The 26,131-nt window shown below is 43.3% G+C and overlaps 2 protein-coding genes across 5 annotated transcripts in view; both read left to right on the top strand.

The window, feature by feature from the left end:
• PCYT1B (phosphate cytidylyltransferase 1B, choline) overlaps positions 1–26,131 on the top strand; it is a 106,891-nt gene that overhangs the window by 38,092 nt on the left and 42,668 nt on the right. For all 3 annotated transcript variants that reach the window (XM_081115158.1, XM_081115157.1, XM_081115159.1), the window contains exon 2: positions 12,029–12,128. In XM_081115158.1, coding sequence (XP_080971284.1) covers positions 12,029–12,128 — 100 coding nt within the window. The remainder of the gene's footprint in view (positions 1–12,028; positions 12,129–26,131) is intronic.
• On the top strand, positions 19,448–21,031 carry LOC308536002 (cytokine-like nuclear factor N-PAC; the record flags this gene model as incomplete). 2 transcript variants are annotated; one of them, XM_081115013.1, is made up of 2 exons in its annotated part: positions 19,448–19,741; positions 19,976–21,031. In XM_081115013.1, 2 exons carry the CDS (start codon positions 19,448–19,450, stop codon positions 21,029–21,031), a joined length of 1,350 nt encoding a protein of 449 aa, XP_080971139.1. The 2 variants fall into 2 exon arrangements, with proteins under 2 accessions (XP_080971139.1, XP_080971138.1); XM_081115012.1 differs by having other exon boundaries at positions 19,448–21,031.

The following is a 26,131-nucleotide window of genomic DNA, read 5'->3' as shown; positions in this document are numbered from 1 at the left end:
ACAATTCTCGTGAGCCGATAGGGAACACGAAGAAATGGTGTCAGATCCTGCCTAAAATTAAAGCTCTTGGCCACTAACAGAGCTTTAATGTGCTCAGGCCTTCCAAGGGTCAATATCTCCAGCCCCAAAGAGAGCTTATGTGAGCCCCTGAACTAAACTTGCCTTATTTCTAGGACCAGTCAAACCCTAATCAGGTAATCTGTGAATTAAAATTCATGGTGCCCAGACTATAGGCTTTTTCTAACAATGGCCTGGCCTGGAAGTCAGTGTCTAGACCAGTGGTTCCCAAATGGGGTACATGCCCCACAGGGGGGCAATTTGATTTTTAAGGGGGGCAATTTGAGAATGAGTTATTAATAGTGAATTTTTTGCATCTTATGGTTCTAGGGGCCTCATATACAGTATATAAATATATATTGTGACATATTTGTGTATTTCAGTTCTATATTATATGCTTTGAAACTTTATTTGCTATTTTTTCGTATCACTTCATATTATTATTTTAACAATTTCTTAGTGATTTCTTCCTCAGTACTTCAGCTGTCCTTTCGTTCTTTTATTTTTCTCTTTCATGGATGCTATGTTCTTTGGAAGCCCGTTAATGGTCTTTTAGGCTTCCTCCATGTGAATAGAGAGTTCACTTTTTAAATAATAAGAATTATATGTCACAGGAGGGGCATCAGGATTTTAGAGATGCTTAGGTGGGGTGTGGCCAAAAAAAGGTTGGGAAGCACTGCTCTAGACTCAGAAGGAAGTGGATGGAATTGGTTAGCTAGCAAGAGTGGATCAGGATACTCCTGCTGCAGGGAAAATTCTAGAAAATAGCTGGTCCCAAGACATCCTATCAGGTTTGTAAAGGGAAGAAACATAGAAGAGCTGTAATTAAAGCTATTTATTAGAACCTTCCCGCCCTGGCTGGTTTGGCTCAGTGGATAGAGCGTTGGACTGCAAACTAAAGGGTCCCAGGTTCGATTCTGGTCAAGGGCACAGGCCCCAGTTGTGGGCTCGGTCCTCAATAGGGGGCGTGCAGGAGGCAGCCGGTGGGTGATTCTCATATTGATGTTTCTCTCTCTCTCTCTCTCTCTCTCTCTCTCTCTCTCTCTCTCTCTCTCTCTCTCCCTTCCTCTCTGAAATCAATGATATTTATATCTAGATAGATAGATAGATAGATAGATAGATAGATAGATAGATAGACCTTCCCTACACTTGCCCATCTCTTGATGAGATCTGGTTAAATTAATCTACAATCTTCCAGGATGGAACTCCTAGGAGTGACACTTAGAGAGCCAATAGCAGAAGGGTCATGAAGACAGGTATTTCTCAAGTAGGTGGGGGATCCAGGTCCAAGAGCAAAGCAATCACCTTACTGGTAGTTAGACATACAGTGTTCTCTAAAGTAGTTTTTATTAAAGAAACTATTTTGGCCGGAGCCGGTTTGGTTCAGTGGATAGAGCATCGGTCTGCGGACTGGAGGGTCCCAGGTTCGATTCTGGTCAGGGGCATGTGCCTGGGTTGCGGGCACATCTCCAGTGGATGTGCGGGAGGCAGCTGATCAATGTTTCTGGCTCTCTGTCTCTCTCCCTTTCTCTCTGTGGGAAATCAATAAAATATATATATTTTTAAAAAAAGAAACTATTTTGCAGAGTCAGTCTTCTTTGGACCATCTTTCTTTGGAAAATCTTTCTTCTTTGGAATATCTTTTCTTTGGTGGCTCAGAAAAGAAGGTTTTATTATTGAAATAGCATCTAGCAACTACCTCAAGCTATGTTAGAAATATCTGTGCTTCCATCCAACTGTGTAGCAAGCCTCCCACACTGCATAATTTATCCTAATGCTTGTTTCTCCCCATCTTCAGCAATGTTTTCTGTATGTCTTCTAAATATATTTGCTGACAAAGGAATGCATTTTAGCTTGACATCAAATTTTCTACACATTAGAGCAGCCAGTTTTACTGTGGCGTGACTCAAAAAAGGCTTCTACACATTTATCATTACACGTAACAGTATTTTGCGAACTATGGGATTGAGTACCAAATGTCTTAAAACCTTGCTGAAAAAACCATAGAGGCTTGTCTTCATGTTTAGGGTGCTTTTTTTTTTTAAGTATCACAGTAATTACAATAGTTTCATGCCATGATTAGCTAGAATCTGAAGGTCCAATGTATGCTCTAGGTGAGGTGTAATGCTAATGGTAGCAGGTATTTCAAATATAGTCTTCTTTGTAGTAATTTTCAATTCAGCTGTCTTTTTTATTTGTTAATTTATTGATCTGAGAGAGAGACACAGAGGGACAGAGAGAGAGAGAGAGAAAACACACATTGATTTGTTCCACTTACGTCTGCATTCGTGGATTGATTCTTATATGGGGATCGAACCCACACCTTGGCATATCGGAACACCATTCTAACCAATTGAGCTACCCAGCCAGGGTTTCTTGTCAGCTCTGATTAGGTTGTCATTTTTTTCACGCCTGGTACTGTGACAGACGCAGAACTCATACATGATGTTGAAGGGTCATCTCTGCCACATTCCTGGTGTTCGCCTGTTCTTGTGTTATCTTTGCTTTCCTATTTCATTGCAGGAACTGTTTTAAGCCGCCCACTGATCTTGTGAGTACTGGTTTGGTAGATAATACAAGTAGATAGACATCTACAAATGTAGTTATTCAGGTCCAGATGAGCTGCATTATATTGCAATAAGCTGAATGAAACTAAATGAAAATGTCAGGGGACCCAGGCCCGCCTTCTCTATCTTACTTACATCTTGCCTTCTTCCTTGAGGACACCTCATAGACTTCATGTGGACAGAGATGGGGCACCAGTATGAATCTGTATGTTAGGATTAGGTGGTAGTAATGCTTCCTTTCTTGTTCTTTTAACATGAAAAAGAAATCTAAGTGTTGCTCTCTAACGGATTGTCAGCCTATCCCACATTAGAAACCCCTGGTCTCGGTATTCTAAATCTTGCCCTTGGATCTAGCTGTGAGGGAGAGAACTGCATTTTCAAGCTGCATGTTTGGCTCCTTGTGGAAATGCTTTACTGAATTGCTTTTTGGTTCTGGGGCTCAGCCTTGTGTGGAGGGCACTACCGAGATAAACATGACAAACGGGATTGTCTTTATCCAGGGCTGTTGTTGAGTATGTTGTTTGATTTGTTGTTTAGTATCACTGCACATCACTACACATCACCCCGTCTGCCCCTGATGGAGGCACCATGGGAGGAATTTCTATAAAATTCGCCTCAGGAGATTCTGTGCTTCTCCTTAATAGCTGCTTTGTTTTTTGCTTAAGGACAATATTAACTTTGTCTTTCTCTTTGCGTTGACTGCTGGGAGCCTACAGCCGACCTTTCCAAAATGTAGAGGACCGGGAGAGGCCTTTCTGTGTGCTCATTTCACCCCTGACCCCCATATCTTGCAACTGTTATTTTAAGTTTTCCAATTTTATTTTTTTGAAGTCATCACAAGTCCTTTGGGAAGGAGATGGGATATGAATAAGATATAAGGTTGTTACTGATGTTCATTATAAAACAAACTCCTTTTGCTGAAGAAAAACTTGATTTAGGGTCTGGAATGTTTTATTTCTAGGTAAGGGTGATTCTTTTCTATTGTTAATAGCATGTATGCATTTCATGAATCTAAGATGACATTAGTTATAAGATGAACTTCCATTTTAGAGGTGTTAAATGTCAGAAAATTGCCAGCACTGATTTTAAGACAGCATTGCTTGTAAGGCTCCCCCCTTCCCCAGGTCTCAGAGATGTTCAAGTGTGGGGGGAAATGGAGCTTTTAGAATCAATGAACTGTGGTGTTATTTATAGTACTGAGACTCTTCCAGCTACTTGAAATCCTTTGGAAGGTGGCCACATTGGGAGGAGGGAGTTATGACTTATGGGTGGTCAGTGTTTTAAGAAGGTCTGTATCCCTAGGACCTAATAAAAATTCTGATCCCTGGAGGACAGTAACTGCTCACCTGACATAGATGCAGGTGTTCACACCTTGGTTTAAAAAAATGAATTTCTTATGAAGGGACTCTAGGTAAAGTTGAAAACTGCACTTTAAAAAAGCTATTTAAGATAATTTTTTAACTGTGCTATTGTTTTGCTTTTAACAATCTTCAAAACACTTGTTCTCAACAATAGAAAAATGAGCAAAGGACAGCTTAGTCTCAGAAGAAAACACAAATGACTCATAAACATTGGGAAAATGTTCAATCTTTCTGGTAATCAAAATAATGCATATTGAAACAGCGTGATACCATTTTTTGGTCTATAAAATTGACAACAACAATACTCAAAGCCACTGAGATGGCAGCAAGAAAGGTGCTTTTATGCATTGTAATGTGACTATAAATGATGGCAGCTTTTGTAGAAGGTAATTTGCCAATATATGTTAAAATGTTCTTCAAATATTTATCTTTAAAATGTTCACACCCCTGATCTAAGTAATTCAGCTCTTAGGCATCTATCCTAAGGAAGGAGTCAGAGGTTTAGCATTATGTTTAGAATGTTATTTATATTAGTAAAACATAAACAACTTAATATCAAACGACAAATAAATATTTAAATAAATTATGGCTTTTCTTTTCAGTGGACTGTTTTTACAGCTATCAAAATTAGTGAGAGTTATATGGAAATATCTGTATCTTCTTCTCATTTTGCTGTGAACCTGAATCTGCTCCAAAAAATAGTCTGTTAAGTCGAAAAAGTGGTAAGGCTGAAGAATATTTAAATGACATGATAAAGTAATCATGATATATTGAGTGAAAACAACTGTCTATGCCAGTGATGGTGAACCTTTTGAGCTCAGCGTGTCAGCATTTTGAAAAACCCTAACTTAACTCTGGTGCCATGTCACATATAGAAATTTTTTTATATTTGCAACCATAGTAAAATAAAGATGCATATTTTGATATTTATTTTATATGTTTAAATGCCATTTAACAAAGAAAAATCAACCAAAAAAATGAGTTCACGTGTCACCTCTGACACACATGTCATAGGTTCACCATCACTGGTCTATGCAGTAGTACGATTCCAAAGCTGTTAATATGTATATATAACATATCAGAAAACCTGAAAAGAAATAGAAAAAGTATTAACAATGGCTGTATTTAGGAAGTGGCATTCTTGTTGAATTTTGCTATCTTCTCTTTATTTTCCCTAGTTTTTATTATAAACTAGGGGCCCAGTGCACGGATTCATGCACCTTGAAAGGAACTGTGGGCCATGAGGCCGCAGTGGGCACAGGGGCATCCTCCACGCCCCCACCCCGCCCCTCCTGCCATGGCTCCACTGCACCTGTCGCCACCAGCCCTGCTCCCACAGCTGCTGCTCCCGTGCGCTGAGGGCACCATCCCCGCTCACACCTGTTGACAGCATGGAGCGATTGGAGCCGGTGCCAGCAGTGGGTGCGAGTGGGTCCAGCACTGTCAGTGGGTGCGAGCATCAATGGGTGCGAGTGGTGGCTGCTGCCCTTATCACCCCTCAGGAGCAGGGGGAGGTGGAGAAGCCCTCAGGAGCAATCAGGGCTGGCAGCTGCTGCTCACACCCGCTGATGGCACCGAGTGATCGGGATCAGCACTGGGCGTCGGCAGTGGATGCAAGTGGGACTGTCACCAGCAGTGGGTGTGAGAGGTGGCTGCCATCCCTGATTGCCCCTCAGGAGCTGAGGGAGGTGGAGAAGCCCTGAGGGTTGATTGGGGCCAGCAGCTACCTCTTGCACCTGTTGACAGCACTGAGCAATCGGGGCTAGAGCCGGGTGCTGGCAGCAGGGGCAAGTGCCGGGCAGTACTGTGGCGCATGGGAGCAAAGAATTTTCAGTAACCACCAGAGGCTCGCCCCAATGACAGCAACCGATACCCCACCTTGGTCTGGAGCCCCCGCTCACCTGCTCCACCATCCTGCCATGGCCGATGCCTGCCATGTTCTGTGCTCTGCCGCCTGTTGCTGACACCGTCATGTTTCACGTGCCTCCCCTGGTGGTCAGCACACGTCATAGCAACTGGTTGCTCGGTTGTTCCGTTGTTCTGCCATTCGGTCTATTTGCATATTAGGGTTTTATATATAGATATTATGATGATGATGATAAGAAAAATTGGTAAGTGTATTTATTTGAGTATAATTTTTATCAATAATCATTCTCTCTCCAGTTCCTTTCTTTGTCAATAATAATTCTCTCTCCAGTGACTTTAAATTCCCCCCATTGAACAAATGTTTATTGAGGACCTTCTATATGCCAGGTACTGCCCTAGGAAGTATGGCTATAGCAATGAATAGGACAGACCAAGTCCTTGTTTTCTTGGTGCTTCTATAGTCATTGGGGGAGACTGGCTATAAACATTACAATGTCTAAGAACCCAGTGGTTCGTTGTTAGCCTATGGTCAACTATACGATCTGCTTTTTCCCCGTCTCTCTTCAAAAGACTAAAATATTCTGATTCCAAATAAAATTGGGCTTTAAAAATGATGTTCAGAGGTGGGTAAATGCAATCCTAACAGCATGAGACTGAGGATTAGATTTTGTAATGTCTTTTTGTAATTTCTGGTGAGTCCTAAGGCAAAAGGCCTACCTGTGGAGGTGAGTCTTTCTGAGGTCCTGCTTGTGTCTCATGCATCTCTTGGTTAAATGTTCTGTTGTTGTAAACGTCTGTCCTACTGGAAGGCATTATTGATATAGTTATGATTATTAACAATGGGTAATTCACTTGATCTTTGCACTTTGAACATGTCTTTTCATCATTTGCTAGTTAACATTTATTGAGCTTGGCATCATACTGTTACATACAGTGTATCGGTCAAGGCCCTGTCAAGACACAGAAGGCTCACTCTAAAGAGGAAATTTGAAGGAAGTCTAATAAGGGGACTATTTAAAAGGCATGGGCAGGGTTTAAGGAAACCTCAGAGGGTATGAAGGGGCAAGGGGAGATTTTGATTGCCAGAACTTCGTAGAGTGCTCTAGAAAGGGGGCCCGCTCACTAAAGCTGTGAATTTCAGTAAAAGAACAGAACCAATATACAGTCTCTTAGCAGGTAGAAAGCCAGGGAGACAAATACCCTGAGCTCACTCTTGTCCTGCCCTCCAGCATTTTGCATGCTTTCCATGGACCTGACCCAACTGGAAGTAGAAAGGCAACAGACTCCATTGGTGCAGGCCACACAGGAAGCCATACAGAGAAAAGTAGAGAAGGGTAGAAAGAGAATGGATGCTAGAGAGGCAAAAGGAAGATATTAATCACACAGACATCATTTTATTTACTCCTCACAACAGCTTTATGAGGTAGATCATTTTATTATTCCCCCTTTTATAGATGAGGGTACTGGAGATTACAGATTACAGGGGTTAAGAACCAACAAGTTTCTTTAAAATCCAATTTTAAAAAATCAAATGGATATTAAACAACGAAGCTAGGATTTGAACTCAGGACTATCTGACTGGATTGGCTCACTGTAGTTAAGAATAGCTTAGCTTAAACAAGCAATTCTGTGGTTGGCCATCACCATCAGCAGGACAATGCTAAGTTCTCATTGGATGATTAACCTGCTGTCTGATTGGTCCAGTTGTCAGTCAGTGATGCACATTGCATAAGTACAGGTTCTACTGACCATTTTTTGTACTCAGGTAATGTTTGCATTGTACATTTATATAGTGCCTAAAGCTTTTTTTTTTAATATTTGACAATGTCCTGTTAAACACACTCTGCCAGTGAGATGCCAAATATCTAATGTCTTCCCCTTTAAAAAACTTGATGGGAATATGTTACTATGGTGCCGTTTACATAATCAAACCTTGCAGGACAAATAGGTAACATATTCACATGCAATGACTGGGTATCTTAGATTAGGTAGAGAGCAGTTATATTACAGTCTAGCTCCAAGTCTGTGGTCTGGCAAGGCCCCTGCACATGTGGTGTCCAGGGCCCTGGGCCAGGGCTTCTTAACCCTTTAAAATCCTCACTCTCTTCTGCCAAACATAAAAATGTCATGTGCCTCCCCAACCCTGAATTTGGAATATGGCTTCCTAGCGGCCCATAGTTTATTCTGTGATAATCTCTACCTGCCCAGAGGCTTAATTTCTTTGACTTATATGTTAAATAGGGTAGGGTTTCTTTCTCAAATAATAATTTTATATTAATTAAATTAAATGTGCCTTTTCAAACTAATACTGTCTCCCTTTCTAAAATGGCCACCCTTCACCTTTGAGGGTGCTGCCCCAAAGCCAATTCCATTCCTTCCTTTCTGACTTATCTCCTCTGTTTATTCACCCTCCAAACAACCTAGATCATATGAAACACAGAGAATGTGCTAGTAAATACTTGACAATGTGATCTGGTGACTTGAACTCTGAGCTGATGCTTGCCAGTAACTATATGTACGTCATCTAACTTCACTAAGTCTGGGTCAAAATATGGTCACATGCTTTTCTTTTTTCAATTAATTTTTGCCCCCTCTTCTCTAATTATCAAGAAATCCAGTATCTCCTTTTCGAGGCCCCTCCATCCTAATTGTCTAAGAATCCTGAAAGTGTCCTCAGTTCAAAGGGAGCCAAAAAGATAACTGAGTCTGAGGCATCTACCACTGCTGTTGCTTCTTGCTGCCATTGGTGTCACTTTTGAAGACAGGTCCTGGACAGTTCCGTGGAGATAGAACCTGCCTCACCCAGTTGTGGTACAAATGAAATTAGCTAATATAGTTAAAGTGCTTAGCATATAAATGGATATGCATGACACTAAGTAGGCACTCAAAGGTTTAGCTGTTATGTTACTGGGCCCCAGTTTTATGCCTACCCCAGAGGATCTCTGGAACCATCCCAGCTCTGGCAAATGGTGAGGAATAGATGGGGACCTGGGTCCCCTGCAGGCTGGTATAGAGCCTGGAGGCCAGGATGGACCAGTCTCTGCCCCTCTCTGAAGCCTCTGGCTAGCCTAATCCCGTTGTCCTGAGGTTGGTCTGCCCCTTGTAGGAGGAGACAGACCTGAGCCGTATAGAAGTCCTTGTAAGGGATTTGTTCTGGCTCAGAGAAGTAATAGTTCTAGGGTGGTCAGACTAAAAAATTACTGCATCAGCTCACAGGGCTGGTTGATGGTAGCTGGGCCTTAACCAAGGTCTTTGTGAATGCAAACCTTGACTTTCAACCCAGGAAGGTGGTGTTATGGAGAGCAAGTCTGTGGCTCATTTATGTTTGTATTCTCCTCATTCCAAGTACAGTGCCTTGAACATAACAGGAAACACACCTTCTTCATGTGAACTGCTGTTAAAGATGCTCAGGTGCTCATAAGAAACACATGTACATGTATACACATTCACATACAAGCACACGTATGAACTCTCTCTGCCTTCCAGCTCTTTGCTTCTCCCCTTTTTCCTACTTCGAGGCCACAATAATTAAGAACAGAATGCACAGTGCATATAAACTTCATCTTCATCTTTGAGTACTATTGTGGCTTTACAACTTTCTTTAGCTCTGCTTTAATTACCACATTTCACACCCTCTGGAGTACACCATTCTTGGAAAATGACAACACCTTATCTCTTTAATAGGCTTTGAGATTAGCACATAAAATATCCCAAAATAATAATTTATTTTAGTTCATGTGAAAACAGTTCACTGTCCACATATATTAAATGCTAATGAATCATTAATGTAAGAACCCTACTTGCTAACCCATTTACCTATTTGGGCTGTGTCCTAAAAGTTCATAGTCAATTTGCTTCTTTTTATAGGGAACTACATTATCTATTATTATGTCTTAATATAAAGCATTATAAATTATTATGTATAAGAATGAATACTAATAGCAGTAATAATAATTGCCACAATTTATTGAGTACCAGGTACTTGACATAATTTATCTCTGTTTTCTGCATCAACCTGCAAGATTGGTGTCCATTTTATAGGTGAAACTGAGATTCAACTAAGTAAACGAACTCCCTTTTAAGAGCACACAAGGTCAAATACATTTCTGGCCCCAACAGCAGCGCCTGCTAAAGGGGCAATGACAGGCAACCCATGACCCCCCTCACCCGCCTCCTCCCCTCACCAGCCACAGATGGTGGGCACCTGATTCATTGCAGGCTAATTCTGGTTGTAGCCTGGTTTGAATTCATGAACTTGGCCAGTCTGATTCTCCCTTAGGAATGTGAATTGGGAAACATGGAAAGAAGCAGTAGGTTGGTAGGAGCAGGAGCTGGGGCTGAAAGGTTCGATCAGAAGCTGCTGAATGAGTGTTGGGAAGGGAGGTTGCGGAGGCCATGATGGGCCCCATTCAAACCGAAGTTTATCGGGGAGTCAAAGGCAAGCAGAGACTTTAACATCATGGAAGGATGTAGGGTGATGGGTGTGGGACAGAGAGGATCACATGCCAGGTTGGTGCACAGCTAGCTCTCTGGGACCAGGTGCTGCCCCTCTCCTCCCCGCACCGTTTCCATGCCAGGGTAGCCCTCAAAGAATCCCTCATCTCTTGAGCTAACTTTAGTGGGTGTCGGTTTCTTTCAACCAGGCGAGCCAAATGAGAATACACAGCCTGTAAGTGCTGGAAAGGGGATTTCAACCTCAGATTTGTGGCTATGGAGCGTCTGCTCTGGTCACTGTACCCCTTTGGCATATTACAAATGCTGCCCTGGCCCACCGCAGCCCACGTGGTCACCTTAATGTTTCTGAAAAAGAACTAGTAACGAACTAAAGTTTCCTGAGTCCATGTCCCAAGTCTTGGTCTTCTTTCAGAGCCCTGGACGGGATGGTGGGGGTTAAGTGTCTCAGGCAATTGGGAAGTCTCCAAGCAACTCTGGGGCAGGACTCCAGTTTCCAGGGCGGAAGGTGCTACAATAGGGAGGAAGGGTGGGAACAGGGCAGGATGGGTTCTTGGCAGTACAGAGAAGCGGGACTCCCCCAGGACGGGGACCGGTCTCATCCCTATTTGTATCCCCAGTTCTAAGATAGTGCTTGACATATATTTGAATGAGCATGTGAATAAATGAATGAACTAGTGAATAAAAAAATGAATGGCAAAAGTGGGTCACAGTCCCTCTTCAAATGTATGGATCATTATTCAGTTGAGTCTTATCAGGTGGAGGAACACCTGTGTCTAGCTCTAAGAAACAATCTCTGCAACAACACGAGTAATATTTACAGTGACTTCGGCTTTAAAAATAGCAAAGCAGGTGTAGTGATGACCATGATAAGGACATGGCTCAGAGACTGCAAATGGACGACTCTGGATCGCATTTGCTCTGTTTACAAAAACACCCCTGGCTTTGTCTTCCCCTGTCTGGAGAGAGTGAGGTTTTCATTTTAAGAAGCTGACTATAAAATGCAGAGCCACTTCCTGGGCAGGCATCCAAGTGACTACATCTCTCTCACAGCTCTCCCCAGAGCCTGAGCCCCAGCTGCCTGGGGCGGGGCCTCCAGCCGTTGGTGGCCGTTGGAGCTACCACAGGAGCAATTTATCTGCAGCCCGCCAGAAATGCTGTGCTTTCAGGCCCTCCCAGGGAACAGATAACGTCTTTGGCTTTTGCACTGAAGAGACGTCAGAGTTCGTGATTGGCCAGGCTGGTGTGTGTGAAATACAGATGTCTGCCACACTCCTGAGTATGGCATTCCTCCCAGCTGAGTATCCCAGGGTGTGGGTAAGTCTTAATGCTTGAAGCCTGCCCTTTGCTGGTTGTGAAAGGTTCAAAGCTGAACACCGTGACTTTCCAAGGGCATGACTTAGCATATTTCTTAATGCTGCTGAGCCCCAGTTTGTTGTGAGGCCTGGAGGAATTAGCATATGCAGAGTACCTCATCTGGTACCTGGCTTATGGCAGAGACTGAAGAGTTATTCTTTCTGAGGCAGCAGTCAAAAAAAAAAATAATGTTTCAGTGACAATGTCCCGTTTTTATTTCTAATAGTACCATATTTCTCTGAAAGACTCCACTGATATATTCTACTTCTTGATCATACCTGTGAAGCCAACATAAATAAAACTTCAGAGGAAGTTAGTGCCCAAGGAAAGTTTATTAGACTCTATTCCCTTTCTCTTTTTCCCTTCTAGACTCTGACTGCTCCTGCCCCATTTGCAGACGAAGTCAGCTGCCAGTGCCAAGCGCCCCATGAAAAACTGACCATTGCTCAGGCCCGCCTAGGAACACCAGGTGAGGCTGTACTTCTTCTTCTCCCAATGGGCCCTGTCTTGACTTCCAAAGGAGGAGAAAGGCCCGTCATTATTTCAGCAGCACTCGCTTTCAGAGAGTTGAATTTAGAGGTTGTGGCACAGCACAGGGATAACAGCACCAGTAACAAACTCGGCAAACCAAAGTAGCCAAGGGAAAAAATACAGTGAGATGTGGTGTGAGCCTCAGCTCTACCATTTACTAGTCCTACAGCCTTGGGCTAGTCACAAGAATGATCTGAGTGGTTTCCTCATGTGTAAACAGGGACAATGATCCCCACTTCCCAAGGTTTTTGTGACAACTAGTTTCGGTTAAAAATACCAAAGCATTTTTTAAATTATGAAGTTTAAACAAACCTAAACTACTGTAATTATTACCATTCTTTAAAGTCTGCATTTTAAAAAAGTTTCTCCAAGTGTGCCTTAAATGAAAGAGCCTGTGCCTTAAACTGCTCTAGGACTTTGTTCACTCCTTTAGTATATACCAGAGCTGCATAAGGAAGAGATTGAAAAAGAACTATAAGGTACTGTCTCTAGTTCCTAAGAACCTCATTATATACTGGAGGCCTGGTGCACGAATTCATGTACGTGTGGGGGCATCCCTCGGCCTGGCTGGTGATCGGGGCTGATCGGGGTCATTTCGCCCAGTCCCAATCAAGGCCGTGGGAGGTTGGCGGGCTGTGGGAAGTTGGCTGTGGGAGCGCACTGACCACCAGGGGGCAGCTTCTGCATTGAGTGTCTGCCCCCTGGTGGTCAGTGCACGTCATAGTGACCAGTTGTTCAGTCGACCGGTCGTAACGGTCACTTAGGCTTTTATATATATAGATATTTGTGTTAATCCTCACCCAAGGATATTTTTCCATTGATTTTTTTTGGGGGGGTGGAGATTGGAAGAGAGGGGAAAGAGAGAGAAACATCTATGTGAGAGAAACATATTGATTGGTTGCCTCCCTTACAAGCCCCAACCAGGGCCCCAGCCAGGGAGGAGCCTGCAACCAAGGTATGTTCCCTTGACCAGAATTGGACCCAGGACCCTTCAGTCCGCAGGCCGACACTCTATCCACTGAGCCAAACTGGCTAGCGCCTAAGAGCTTCATTATAAAGGGACAAGACAACCAGGAATAAAACCCACCAGTAGCATGCATGCATGCGTTTAGGGCAGGAATTTTCAACCAGCATGTCGTGGCACACTGGTGTGCCACAAGAATTTTTAAAACATGTAGTACTTGACTATTGAGACAGGGGCACTGACCTCTTTTCCCTTAGATTGTCAAATTAAAAAATGACAACAGGCAACACAACAATAACTAGTATGAATGAATCAAAATTATACCCTTTTTTTTTTGTCAGATTGGCAAACAATACATTTTTTGGTGTGCTGCAGAATTATAGTAATTAGTTTATGTGTGCCATGAGATGAAAAAGATTGAAAATTGATTGCTTAGGGGTTAAATCCTGCAACACAGATGAAAATGGACAGTGTTAAGAAAGGCAGATTAGCCCGGCTAGTGTTTCTCAGTGGTTGGGTGTCAATCTATGAACCAGGAGGTCATGGTTGATTCCCAGGTTTTGAGCTCAATCCCCAGCAGGGGGCATGCACGAGGCAGCCCATCAATAATTCTCTCTCATTGATATTTCTATCTCCCTCTCCCTTCCTCTCTGAAATCAATAAAAATATATATTTAAAAGAAAGGCAGATTTATTTGGCCTGGAGCAGTCAGGCAAGACCTGGGAGCCCACCTCAGCTGATCTTGTTGGGAGAAGTAAGATTTGGACAATGTGGGCAGAGAATGGAAGGGCATTCTAGGCAAGTGGAACAGGAATAGTGAAAACATGGAGGTAGAGAGCCGTGTAGCAGTAAATGAATAGCATTCCATTTGGTTGGGATGGAGCGGAAATCAGGCTAGTTAGCAGTTAAGCTTTGAGCCATGTATGATGGCTCAGAAACAAACATCCCACGTTGAATAGAATCCCTGGGATAAAGGACAGTTTTCTTCATAATAATAGCAATAGATATTTATTGTTTACTATTAAGTTCTTTATCTGTATTGTGTCATGTCATTGTCACAACTTTATGTGGTTAGTACTTTTAGTATTTCAAAGATGAGGAAATGATGGTTTTAGAAAGCTGTGAATCTGCACAGGGTTATTCAGGGAGTCAAGTGGCAGTGCTTCTCACACTTGAGTTTGCATCAGCATCACCTGGAGGGTTTGTTAAAACACAGATGTCTGGGCTTTACCCCCAGCATTTCTGATTCAGTCCAACTGGGGTGTGGCCTAAGAACTTGGCTGGCTAACAAGTTCCCAGGTGATGCTGATGCTGAGGGACCACACTTTGGTAAATAGTGAAGTTGTGGTTTGATCTCAAACCTTTTTGTGTTCAAGCTTGATCTCTCAACCATGACAGTCTGCCTCTTCTTTAAGAGTACAGCAGGTTCTCAGATAACGTTGTATTGCTCCATGTTGTTTTGTTATAGCATTGATGAGGTGCCATAGGAACCTAACTCTTGTTTATATCTATTAGCCTATGATAAAATCGGTTTCATTGTACATCGTTTCACTTAAAGTCACAGTACCTATTGATGATAAGTGAGGACTTACTGTAGCTTGGACAGAGTGAAGGGAGGAGGAGAGTGGGCCAAATTAGTACGCTTTTTTGGTTACTGCTTTTGAGAAAGGCAAGAAGTGGCTTGGGGCAGTAGTTCAGAGCAGCTAAACCAGTTGTTCCCAGTCTTCAGTGTGCAAGGAATCACCTGGTAATTTTGTTAAAGAAGTGGATTTCCTGCTCTCTCTCTCCACCCCTAAATCTGGGCTGAGGCCCCAGCATCAGTATTTTGAATGAACAGCCCAGGTAAATCCATAAGGTGCACTGGAAGTGCAGGTAGTGATGAAGAGAACAGACGTGACCTAATGTTAAAGGCCCAAGCAGAAAAGGACCCTGCTTTTCTAGAGAAAGGAAAGGGAAGTTCAACTTACTCTAAATCTGCTAGCTGCTCTTTCCTGTCTCATTTAGTCTTTGCAAAAACTGTGCAGGTTGCATATTACTGTATCCTTTCTGCAGATGAGGCAAATGAGACTTGGAGAACTGAAAAGTTGCTTCACCAATGCACATGTTAGTCTTAGACCTCACTGTGATAACCATTGCTTTATTAGAGCAGTGATCCTCAAATTTCAACACACCCAATCCCCTGAAAAGCTTGTTAAAAGTCTGCTGGGCTCCACCCTCAGAGCTTATGATGAGGTAGGGCTGGGGTGAGGAGCAAGAATTTGTATTCCTGACAAGTTCCCAACTGATGCTGCTGCTGCTGCCTGTCCTGGGACCACATGGCAAGAACCTCTGCTTTAGAGTGACTGTTGATAGTGGCTGGAGGGAGTGCCAGGGAGATCATCCTAAATATTTGTTGCAGCATTATGCTGTCACTACAGAAGCTCAGAGCATTTTTTTTTTTTATCTTGCTGTTGGACTACTTGTTTCGTGAGCAATGACCTTTTGTGGCACTTTCTTGAGCATTTCATCAAAAAGACAAAAGAGACCCCCGCTTGGGGTTCATAATGTGCTTCAAGATTATTGTTATAACTGAAATCCTTCACTAGCTCCTTCACTAGCCCTATTTTATGACTTAATATAATTGCCTACAATATGTTTTGCAATCTTAGGTCTACCCAAACAGGGGCTAGCATAGAAATTCTAAAAGAGGTAATGACAAACTCTGCTCATAGCTCTGCTCAATGTATTGTCAGTGAAGTTACAAGGATAATGAAACATCAAGAAAAACAGTAAGGCGGTTGGAATCAGCACCTTTTATTTTTTTTATTTTTTATTTTTTTAAATATATTTTATTGATTTTTTACAGAGAGGAAGGGAAAGAGATAGAGAGTTAGAAACATCGATGGGAGAGAAACATCGATCAGCCGCCTCCTGCACATCCCCCACTGGGGATGTGCCCGCAACCCAGGCACATGCCCTTGACCGGAATCGAACCTGGGACCCCTCAGTCCGCAGGCCGACGCTCTATCCACTGAGCCAAACCGGTTTCGGCTGGAATCAGCACCTTTTAAAAAAAATCTTTTTCTTGATTTAAGAGAGAAAGGGAATGAGAGAGAGAGAGAGAGAGAGAGAGAGAGAGAGAGAGAGAAACATCAATGATAAGAGAGAATCATTGATCAGCTGCCTCCTGCACACTCTACACTGGGTATCGAGTCCGCAACCCAGGCATGTGCTCTGACTGGGAATCGAATGATGACCTCCTGGTTCACAGGTTGATGCTCAATCACTGAGCTATGCCGGCTGGGTGGAATCAGCACCTTAGACCTTAGCTCAACTAGTCCACTTGTGGCACTGTTAACATAGAGGGTTTATGTGTGTCCTGAGGCAGAGAGAATTACTCCCCTGGCTTGCAGTAAAGGAAAAGTCCAAATGATTATTTCCTAGGTTCCTTTTCATTAAAGCTGACATTTTTCTCAAAGGGAAACTCAGTTCTGATTTCCTATTTTCCTTCTCAGAAATGGGATTTATATTATTCTGTTTCCACAGTGTGTAGAATTTCCCAATTCTTTCCTCAAAATCTACCTTAATGAATTTGGCTTCATTTGTGTGCCCCTTGCATTATAATTTACTTAACTTTCCTTTAATGTACTCTTTTTAAAACTTTAATGTATTTTAAAAGCAAACATCCATCATTATCATTTATTGAAAATAATATTGCTGGCAAAAGTAGAGGGAAATTATAAAGTTTATATAAAACTATGTAAACTTTATAAGATGTAAATATTAGATTTTTTTTTAAGTGAGGTCTTTTTTTTAATATATTTCTTTATTGATTTCAAAGAGGAAGGGAGAAGGAGAGAGATAGAAACATCCATGATGAGAGAGAATCATTGATTGGCTGCCTCCTGCACACCCCACACTGGGGATGGAGCCCACAACCCAGGCACGTGCCCCTGGCCGGAATCGAACCTGGGACCCTTCAGTCCTCAGGCTGATGCTCTATCCACTGAGCCAAGCCGGCTAGGGCAATATTAGATTTTAAAAGGTTAATTTTTGTGCCACCTATTTTGCACATCAATTGTACACAAAAATAGTACTAGTTACCATAATTACTGGTGTTCAGTCATAGTTTGGTTCTGTGACATTGGGTAAGCTGCTTAACTTTGCTCAGCTGCCATTTGCCCCTCTATGAAATGAGGATAGTAAGTCCTCTCTCCTCTACCTCCCTCACAGAGTTGATGCGAAGATCAAGCGAAATACTAGTATATGGGCTTTGCAAATCATACACACTTTTAACACATTATTTAAATGTAGGGTGCTAATAGTCATTATAAAAAATGAATAATCACACTTTTGTTGTTGCCTGAATCTGAAGTAATATAAAAAAACCATCATAACGCCCTAACCGGTTTGGCTCAGTAGATAGAGCATCGGCCTGCGGACTGAAAGGTCCCAGGTTTGATTCCGGTCAAGAGCATGTACCTTGGTTGCGGGCACATCCCCAGTGGGAGGTGTGCAGGAGGCAGCTCATCGGTGTTCCTATCTCTCTCTTCCTCTCTGTAAAAAATCAATAAAATATATTTTTCAAAAAACAAACAAACATCATAACACACCCCACAAAATGGTGAGTTTAGATATAATGCAGTTGGTGATTGCCTTCTGTGTGACCATATGGTAGGTATATGCTTAATTTTTTAACCAATTGTCAAACTGCTTTCCAAAAACAATTGTACCATTTTACATTTCTACCAGCAATGTGTAAGAGTTCCAGTTGCTCTATATCCTCACTAATACTTGGTAGGTATGGTCAATTTTTAAAAAAATGATATTGAGCATTGTTTCATGAGCTTATTTGCTATCCATATATTTATTTTCTTTGATGAAATGTCTATTCATTTTTTGCCCTTTTAAAATGAGTTATTTGTCTTATTATTGAGTTTTGGAAGTTCTTTGTATATTCTAGATAAAAGTCCTATATCTGAGATATATATATATATATATATATATATATATATATATACTTTTGTTTTGCAAATATTTTCTCCCTGTCTATGACTTGCCTTTTCATTTTTGTAAAAATATCATTTAAAGAGCATAAGTTTTAAACAAGGTCCAATTTATTTATTTATTTATTTATTTGGGCTTTATAGTGTATATGTTTGGGGTCCTATTTAAGAAATTTTTGCCAAATTCACTATTTCCACCTTTTTTTTTTTTAGAAGTTTTTAGTTATAGCTCTTACATTTAGGTCTATGATCCATTTTGAGTTAATTTTTATATATGGTGTGAGATGTGAGGTAAGTATAGCCCCCTTCATCATTTCATTTACTTCAAAGTGCTGAATAACTTACAAAAATTTGGAATGTAAGATCCCAGAAAGTTGAGACAGTCACATTTTCCTCACAATACTGTACCATAGTCATTATCTGGTATTTGTATCCATGATCCTCAAGCAGATATTTAGTATCATTTTGGTGTTATGTATAGTTTGTTATGTTTATTTTAAACATGCTTATCAGTGTGTGGTATACAGACTTTCATTTTACCTGAACATCACATTTATATAATACTAGAGGCCTGTTGCACGAATTCATACTTGGGTGGGATCCAATCGCCCACCCTGATTGGGGCTGATCAGGCCAGGCTGGTGGGCGGGGGGGGGGGGGGGGGGGGGGGATGTGGGTGGTTGGCCGGTACCCTGCCCCCTGGTCAAACTCCTGGTTGAACTCCCGGTGGAGGGGACAATTTGCATATTAGCCTTTCAGTACATAGGATGCTTATTCTAACCATTCAGGATAAACAGGAATTTACTTGAAATATTTTAGAAATGTTCTAGTCTGTGGGTGGGCAGAAAGTGTATAATGCCATTGTATTCACTTTCTATTGCCCCATAACATATTGCCACAGATCTGGCGGCTTAAAACAATGCACATTTGAGCCTCCCCCTTATGTGGTCAGGTGGATTCCAATCAGCAGTGCCAGGGCGAGCTAAGGTTGAGCCAGGCCGTCCCGTGATCGGGCGCACTCCAGCGTGGAGCGCCACCACACGGACCTAACGTTCCCTGCCGCCATGGCCAGTGCATCTGGATCCACACACTCCAGCGCGGAGGGCCACCACACTGACTGCTGACATAAGGTTCCCTGCCACCGCGGCCAGTTCACCTGGATCCGTGCACTCCAGTGTGGAGCGCCACCTCGCGGACGTAAGGTTCCTTGCCGCCCAGTGCATCTGGATCCACGCACTCCAGCGTGGAGCGCCATTACGTGGACGTAAGGTTCCCTGCCGCTGCTGCCAGTACATCTGGATCGGCGAGATGGCGCCTGTCAGTCTGCTGCTGGGCGATTTGGTGTGGGGGCAACTCGGCCCGTATCCTCCATGGCCGGGGAAGATTATTCCTCCACCCGAGGAGCTGGAGAAACCTCGTGGAAAGAAATGGTACTTCGTGAAGTTTTTTGGGGTGGAGGACCATGCCTGGATCAAATCGGGACAGTTGAAGCCGTATCTGGCGTATAAGGAAGAAATGATAAAGAAGACCAAGGGAAAACGATTCCAGCGAGCTGTGGAGGCTGTGGAAGAACTCCTCGGGACTGACAAAAAGAAAGATCAGACATTATGCCACAGTTCTGCCGATGACGAGAAGCGGCATGATTCCTGTGAGGAGAAACGCAGGCCAAACTCGAGTGACGAGAAGCGTAAGCATCGCTTATCTGAAGGGAAGCTGAGGAAAATACGGAGAGAAAGAAAGAAGAGGGTGTCTTCAGGCTCTTCAGAGAGAGGCTCCAAGTCCCTTCGGAAAAGAACCCAAGAGCAGAGTCCCCAGAAGCAGGGTCCGCCCCCACAGGACGAGAAGGATCCTGAGTCTGCTACTATGAATGGGATGACGGCCATGGCCGCATTTGAGTGGCAGCCGACTGCGAGCGGGCCTCTTAAAGACATAGACCCTCATTTTCACCACTTCCTGCTCAGCCAAACCGGGAAGCCAGCTATCTCTTCCCAGACAATTATAAAGAAGTTGAAAGTATGTGGAGAGGATACTGGGTCCACCTCCACCCAGGCAGCAGACAGCACGGCCATGAATGGCAGCATTGCACCCACACACAAAAAGATAGGATTTTTGGGCGTCGGCCTCATGGGAAGTGGCATCATCTCCAACTTGCTAAAAACGGGTCACGTGGTGACTGTCTGGAACGGGACTGCAGTGACAGAGGGGGCCCGCCTGGGAAGAACTCCTGCTGAAGTTGTTTCAACTTGTGACATCACCTTTGCCTGTATGCCAGATCCAAAAACAGCCCAGGATGTGGTGCTGGGCCCCCGTGGTGTGCTGCAAGGGATCCGCTCTGGGAAATGCTATGTGGACTTGTCAACAACGGATGCTGACACAGTCACGGAGCTGGCACAGCTGATTGTGTCCAGGGGGGGGCGTTTTCTGGAAGCCCCGGTCTCAGGGAACCAGCAGCAGGCAAATGATGGGATGTTGGTGATCTTAGCAGCTGGAGACAGAGACTTATATGAGGACTGTAGCAGCTGCTTCCAGGCCATAGGGGAAACCTCCTTCTTTCTCGGTGAGGTTGGCAATGCAGCCAAAATGATGCTGATTGTGAACATGGTCCAGGGGAGCTTCATGGCCACCATCGCTGAGGGGCTGTCCCTGGCCCAAGAGACAGGCCAGTCTCAGCAGACATTCTTGGACATCCTCAATCAAGGACCACTGGCCAGCATCTACCTGTATCAGAAGTACCAAAATATTCTGCAAGGAAACGTGGAGCCTGATTTCTACCTGAAATACATTCAGAAGGATCTTCGCTTAGCCATCGCACTGGGCAGTGCTGTCAATCATCCAACTCCGATGGCAGCTGCAGCCAATGAGGTGTACAAAAGAGCCAAGGCACTGGACTAGTCTGACAAGGACATGTCTACTGTGTACTGGGCCTATGTTTGCTAAGCCCCCCACCCCCACTCCAGTCTTAATTCTTGTTAAATTTTTTTTCTTGGTTAAAAAATAAAAAATAAAACAATACATATTTGCTAGGTCATGATTTCCATGGTTCAGAAGTCCGAGCCTGGCTAAGCTGAGGGCCTCTACCCAGGGTCTCACAAGGCTGCATTCAAGGTGTCACCCAGGGCTCATTTCGTATCTGGAGGCTTAACTGATCATAGGTCTACTTTTGAGATCACTCAGGTTGTTGGAAGATTTTATTTCCTTGCAACTGTGAGACCAAGGATCTAGCTTCTTGCTGGTTGTCAGGCAGAGGTCACCCTCAGTTCCTAGAGGTCACCTGCAGTTCCTTGCCATGTGGCCCTCTGTACAGGCCCTTTCACAACATGGCAGCTTGCTTTTTTTTAAAAAAAATGATCTTTATTGTTGAGAGTATTACAGAAGTCCCCCACCCCCCCTTACCCTCCTCCACTGGTTCCTGCCCCGCCCCAGGCCTTACGGCACTATTATCTGCATCCATGGGAGATATATATATATATATATATATATATATATATATATATAGTGGCCAGATTATTATGACTGGCCAGATTATTATGACCACCCCATCAGTACAATGAAGTGAATTAGTTATGCAAATAATAATAATAAAACCTTGAAAGTATTTGCTTAGGAAGTTTTCAATATTCAGTATTTTTGGAAGTGTCAATGAAGTACTGATGGGGTGGGCATAATAATCTGGCTGGTCATAATAATCTGGCCACTCAGTGTGTGTGTGTGTGTATGTATGCATGTATATATGTATATGTATATATATGTGTGTGTGTGTATGTATGCATGTATATATGTATATGTATATATATATGTGTGTGTATGTGTATGTGTGTGTGTGTGTGTGTGTGTGTGTGTATATATACATTCTTTGGTTAATCTCTTCCCACCCCACCTATTTCCCTCTGAGATCCATCAGTCTGTGCCGTGCTTCCATGCCTCTGGACCTATTTTATCCACTCATCTACTGACGGGCACTTGGGACTTTCTGTGCCTTCTGAACTTGTGTGACTTTTTCTTTCACCACCTTAGGGAAGTTTTCTGTCATTATTTCTCCAAATAGGTTCTCTATCCCTTGCTCACTCCCCCCCCCCCCCCCCCGGTACCCTATGTTACATTTCATGTTGTCCCAAAGTTCCTTTAAACTGTCCTCATGCTTTTAAAGTATTTTTTCTTTTTGCTGCTGTGATTGTTTTTTCTACCTTGTTTTCTAATTTTCATTTGATTCTCTGCTTCATCAAACCTGCTTTTAATTCCTCCAGCATATTCTTGATGTCAGATATAGTATTCTTCATTTTTGCCTGTTTCTTATTCATAGTTTCTATCTCCTTTATCATGCTCATATAGTTCCCATTAAGTTCCTTATAGTTATTACTAAGTTCCTTGAGCATCTTTATAACCATTATTATGAACTCTATGCCTGATAACATGCTTATTTCCATCTCATTTAGGTCTTTTTCTGGCGATTTCTCCTTTTATTTAATTTGGGTGTTGTTTCTTTATCTCCCCATTTTAGTTGTCTCTCTGTGTTTGTATCTCTGCATTAGATATACTTGCTGTGACTCCCGGTCTTAATGGGGTGGGCTTTTGCAGTAAATGTCTTGCGGGCCTAGTGGCGCAGTCTTCTTGTACTACTAAGCTTGATATTCTAGAGGTGACCCTTTTGTTGGTTATTTGGGCTCTTCTGTTGCAATTGGGTCTTGATTGTTATTGTCCTGTTCATGCATGGGCTCTCCTCCCAGGCTGGGTAACTGTAAGGCTCAGCCACAACCAGGTTGTATGAGCTGTTTTACAGGTGCTGACAGGGCAAAACAAAAACCAAACCAAACAAACAGGAAGCAAACACAAACATATAAAATATCCCAACAAGCAGCAAAACAACCACAAAAGAAAATAGAATTAGGAAAGAGAAAAGAACAAGAATAATAAAAAAGAGAGGAAAAAATAATGTTACTAATAGTAAAATAATAAACAGAAAATAAAAAGAATACTGGAAGAGAAAAGGGGTAGAAAAAAGATTCTGAAAGGAAAGAATGGAAAGCAAAAATAAGAGTAGAGTAGGAAAAGAATAGAAAAAGACAAGAAGACAGAAAGAAAAAAGTTATGCAAGGTCAAAAGGAGAGAAAGGTAAAGCAAAAGAATGGAGAAGAAAAAAAGAAAGAGTAAGAAAAGGAAGGAGGCCAGTAAAAGATATGAAAGAAACAAGAAAAAAGGAAAAAAATCTTAATAATAATAATAATAATACCAAAGCAATAAAAAAGAAAAAAGAAGCCAGCCAAGTGAAGTTTGTCTAGGCAGATTATGTTGTCTGAGGCTGATTGTTTTGTCTGCTACTCTCAGGCCTCCTGGGAGGTACTTTTGTGTCAGCCAATGTCAGGAGCTGTCCAAATTTGGCTCCTGATTTCCTGTTATAGCTGTGGTCAGTCTGTGGCTCTCTGAGGTCCACCTCCACATGTCAGCTACTCCACCTGCCCCCTGAGGTTGCCTGGTCTTCCTCCAGTATCTTCCAAAGACAGTCTTTCAGTGGAGCCAGGCTAGCCTAGCTAGGGCCAGTGGGCCCTCTGCTTAGAGATTACACCATCAGGCACTCTGAGGGGAAATTAGTCTCTACTTCAAAGCCGAACTCCTCAGTCTCTACCAGAGACTCCAACTCTGGTTCCCCCAGAACCTGGTGCAGGTTCAGGCTGGGTACAGCCTGCCCCCTTTTCCACATGAGCAGTTGCAGCTGCCCTGGACTTAGTGGGATTGATCAGAAGAGTCTCTAGTTGACAGTGTTGCCAGCTCAGTCCACAGGAGGGGCTTAAGCATTTTCTCCTGGTCCCAGACAATAGCCTCTGAAGGTCTCACTCTTGGGATGTCCTGTTCTGAGCTGTTCTCCCGACCCCACCCCCGCCAACACACACACCGAACTGCACCAGTGGGGCTATCTTGGGCTTCAGAGAGCTGATCCAAACCGTCTCCTGTTCGGGGTTATGTTCCCAAGCCTGCAGGAGGAGGACATGTTGCTCTGTCTCTCCTTCCCAGGACTGACTGGCTGAACTTCCAGGGAGCTCTGATCAGCTCCCCACAATGTAGTCACAAAGCCCAGCTCTTGCTCATCTATCTCCCCAATAGAAGCCTTCCCAGGGGATACCATCCAAATATCCCTGCTCTGTGAGGACCTGGCACCCTTGTGCCACAGGTCCAAGCAGAAGGAGTTACAAAGTCACCCCCGCACAGGACTCAGATCTCTCTGCACAGCTGGTCTCAGTAAAGTGGGGGGGGGCGGTCGAGAATCCCAGCTCTACTTGTGCCCCCAACGCTCCACAGCACAAGTCAAAAATCCCCAATCTGCCCTGCCACCAACTCCCCCTCCCCCACGCCACACAGTTTAGTCACTGTCCAGGGCTCTGCACGATGCCTTTCAGGAAAGCAGAGGGTCCATCAAAGTCACTGCTGGGTACAACCCTCAGGCCCCTTATTTCTGGAGCCAAACACTGCAGCGCAGCCTTTCTTGCAGTCCGAGCCCAGGGTGACCCTCTCTGGCCCAGGCTGCTAACAATAGGTGTGCTCTCTCACTGCGAAGGGAAGGGTTAGCCCAACCTCCTAGGCAGACAGAGTTTCCCTGGTTCCCTCTGCCCGCTGCCATACAAGCTCTCTTTCCAGTCTCTGCTGCTCCAGGTTTGGGATCCCTGTGTGGAATTGTGAGCCCACACTCCCAAGGGGAGGGAGCTTTGCAGCCAATATCAGCCTCTCAGCTGAGCACCAGCTCCAGGGGGGCTTGCCCTTTCTGGGCGACTCCCCTTCTCTTACCATTCTCCACATTGTTTCTTCAGTGCTCCTCAGGTACAATATGCCCAATCAGCTGCACTTCTCTTGTGTTGTTTTTTTTTCAAGCTGACTGCACAGTGTTTTAGCTGTAAATCCAGCCGGTGGCCGTGATCAAGGGCACGCAGTCTTCTGTTAGGCCACAGCCATCTTGCCCCATTCTGGCAGCTTGCTTCTTCACAACCACCAAGTTGTACACTGTAACATAATCATGGGAGTGCCAGCTATCATCTTTGCCAGATTGGACTCATCAGAAGCAAGTCACAGGTCCCACTCCCACTCCAAACGAAGGGGGATCACATAGAGGTGCAACACCAGCAGGCAGAAATCACTGGGAGATGGCTTAATGCAGCGGTTCTCAACCTGTGGGTCGCGACCCCTTTGGGGTCGAATGACCCTTTCACAGGGGTCGCCTAAGACCATTCGAAAACACGTATATAATTACATATTGTTTTTGTGATTAGTCACTATGCTTTAATTACGTTCAATTTGTAACAATGAAAATACATCCTGCATATCAGATATTTACATTACGATTCGTAACAGTAGCAACATTACAGTTATGAAGTAGCAACGAAAATAATTTTATGGTTGGGGGTCACCACAACATGAGGAACTGTATTAAAAGGTCGCGGCATTAGGAAGGTTGAGAACCACTGGCTTAAGGTTTCTAAACCATGGCCATGGAATAGCTGTGCTCTGACTTGTGCTAATTGCCAAACCTTCTGCTTCACAGGCCAATATTCCCAACATAGATGCTCTGGTGAGTCCCCAGATACCTACAAGAATGTCCAGGGAACCCTCAAACAAAGGATTAAAACAAATAAATATACGAACTAACTTTAAAAAGCTACATTCTATTAGCATTTTTGCTATGGAGAATTTCAAACATACACAAAAGTAAAACCTCATGATGAAACCTCATGAGTCTGTTACCCATACCTAACAGCCACCAACCCATGGCCAGTCTTGCCCCATGCATGCCCCATCTGTTCTTTCCTCTTGAATTATTTGAATGATAGGGCTTTCTATCATTAGTTTCATTTATAAGTAGTTGTGAATATATATATATATATATATATGTATATATATAATAACTATTTTTAAAGCATTATCACTATACCATTATCTCGCCTGAAAAATTACCAGTAGTGCTTTAATATCATCAAATATTCAGTGTTACAATTCTGTTATCTTACATCA

This window comes from Myotis nattereri (assembly GCF_964212035.1).
Source record: "Myotis nattereri genome assembly, chromosome: X".
Taxonomy (NCBI): Eukaryota; Metazoa; Chordata; class Mammalia; order Chiroptera; family Vespertilionidae; genus Myotis; species Myotis nattereri.
Note: the sequence above shows the minus strand (reverse complement) of the source record. Positions and strands in the feature narration are given on the sequence as shown.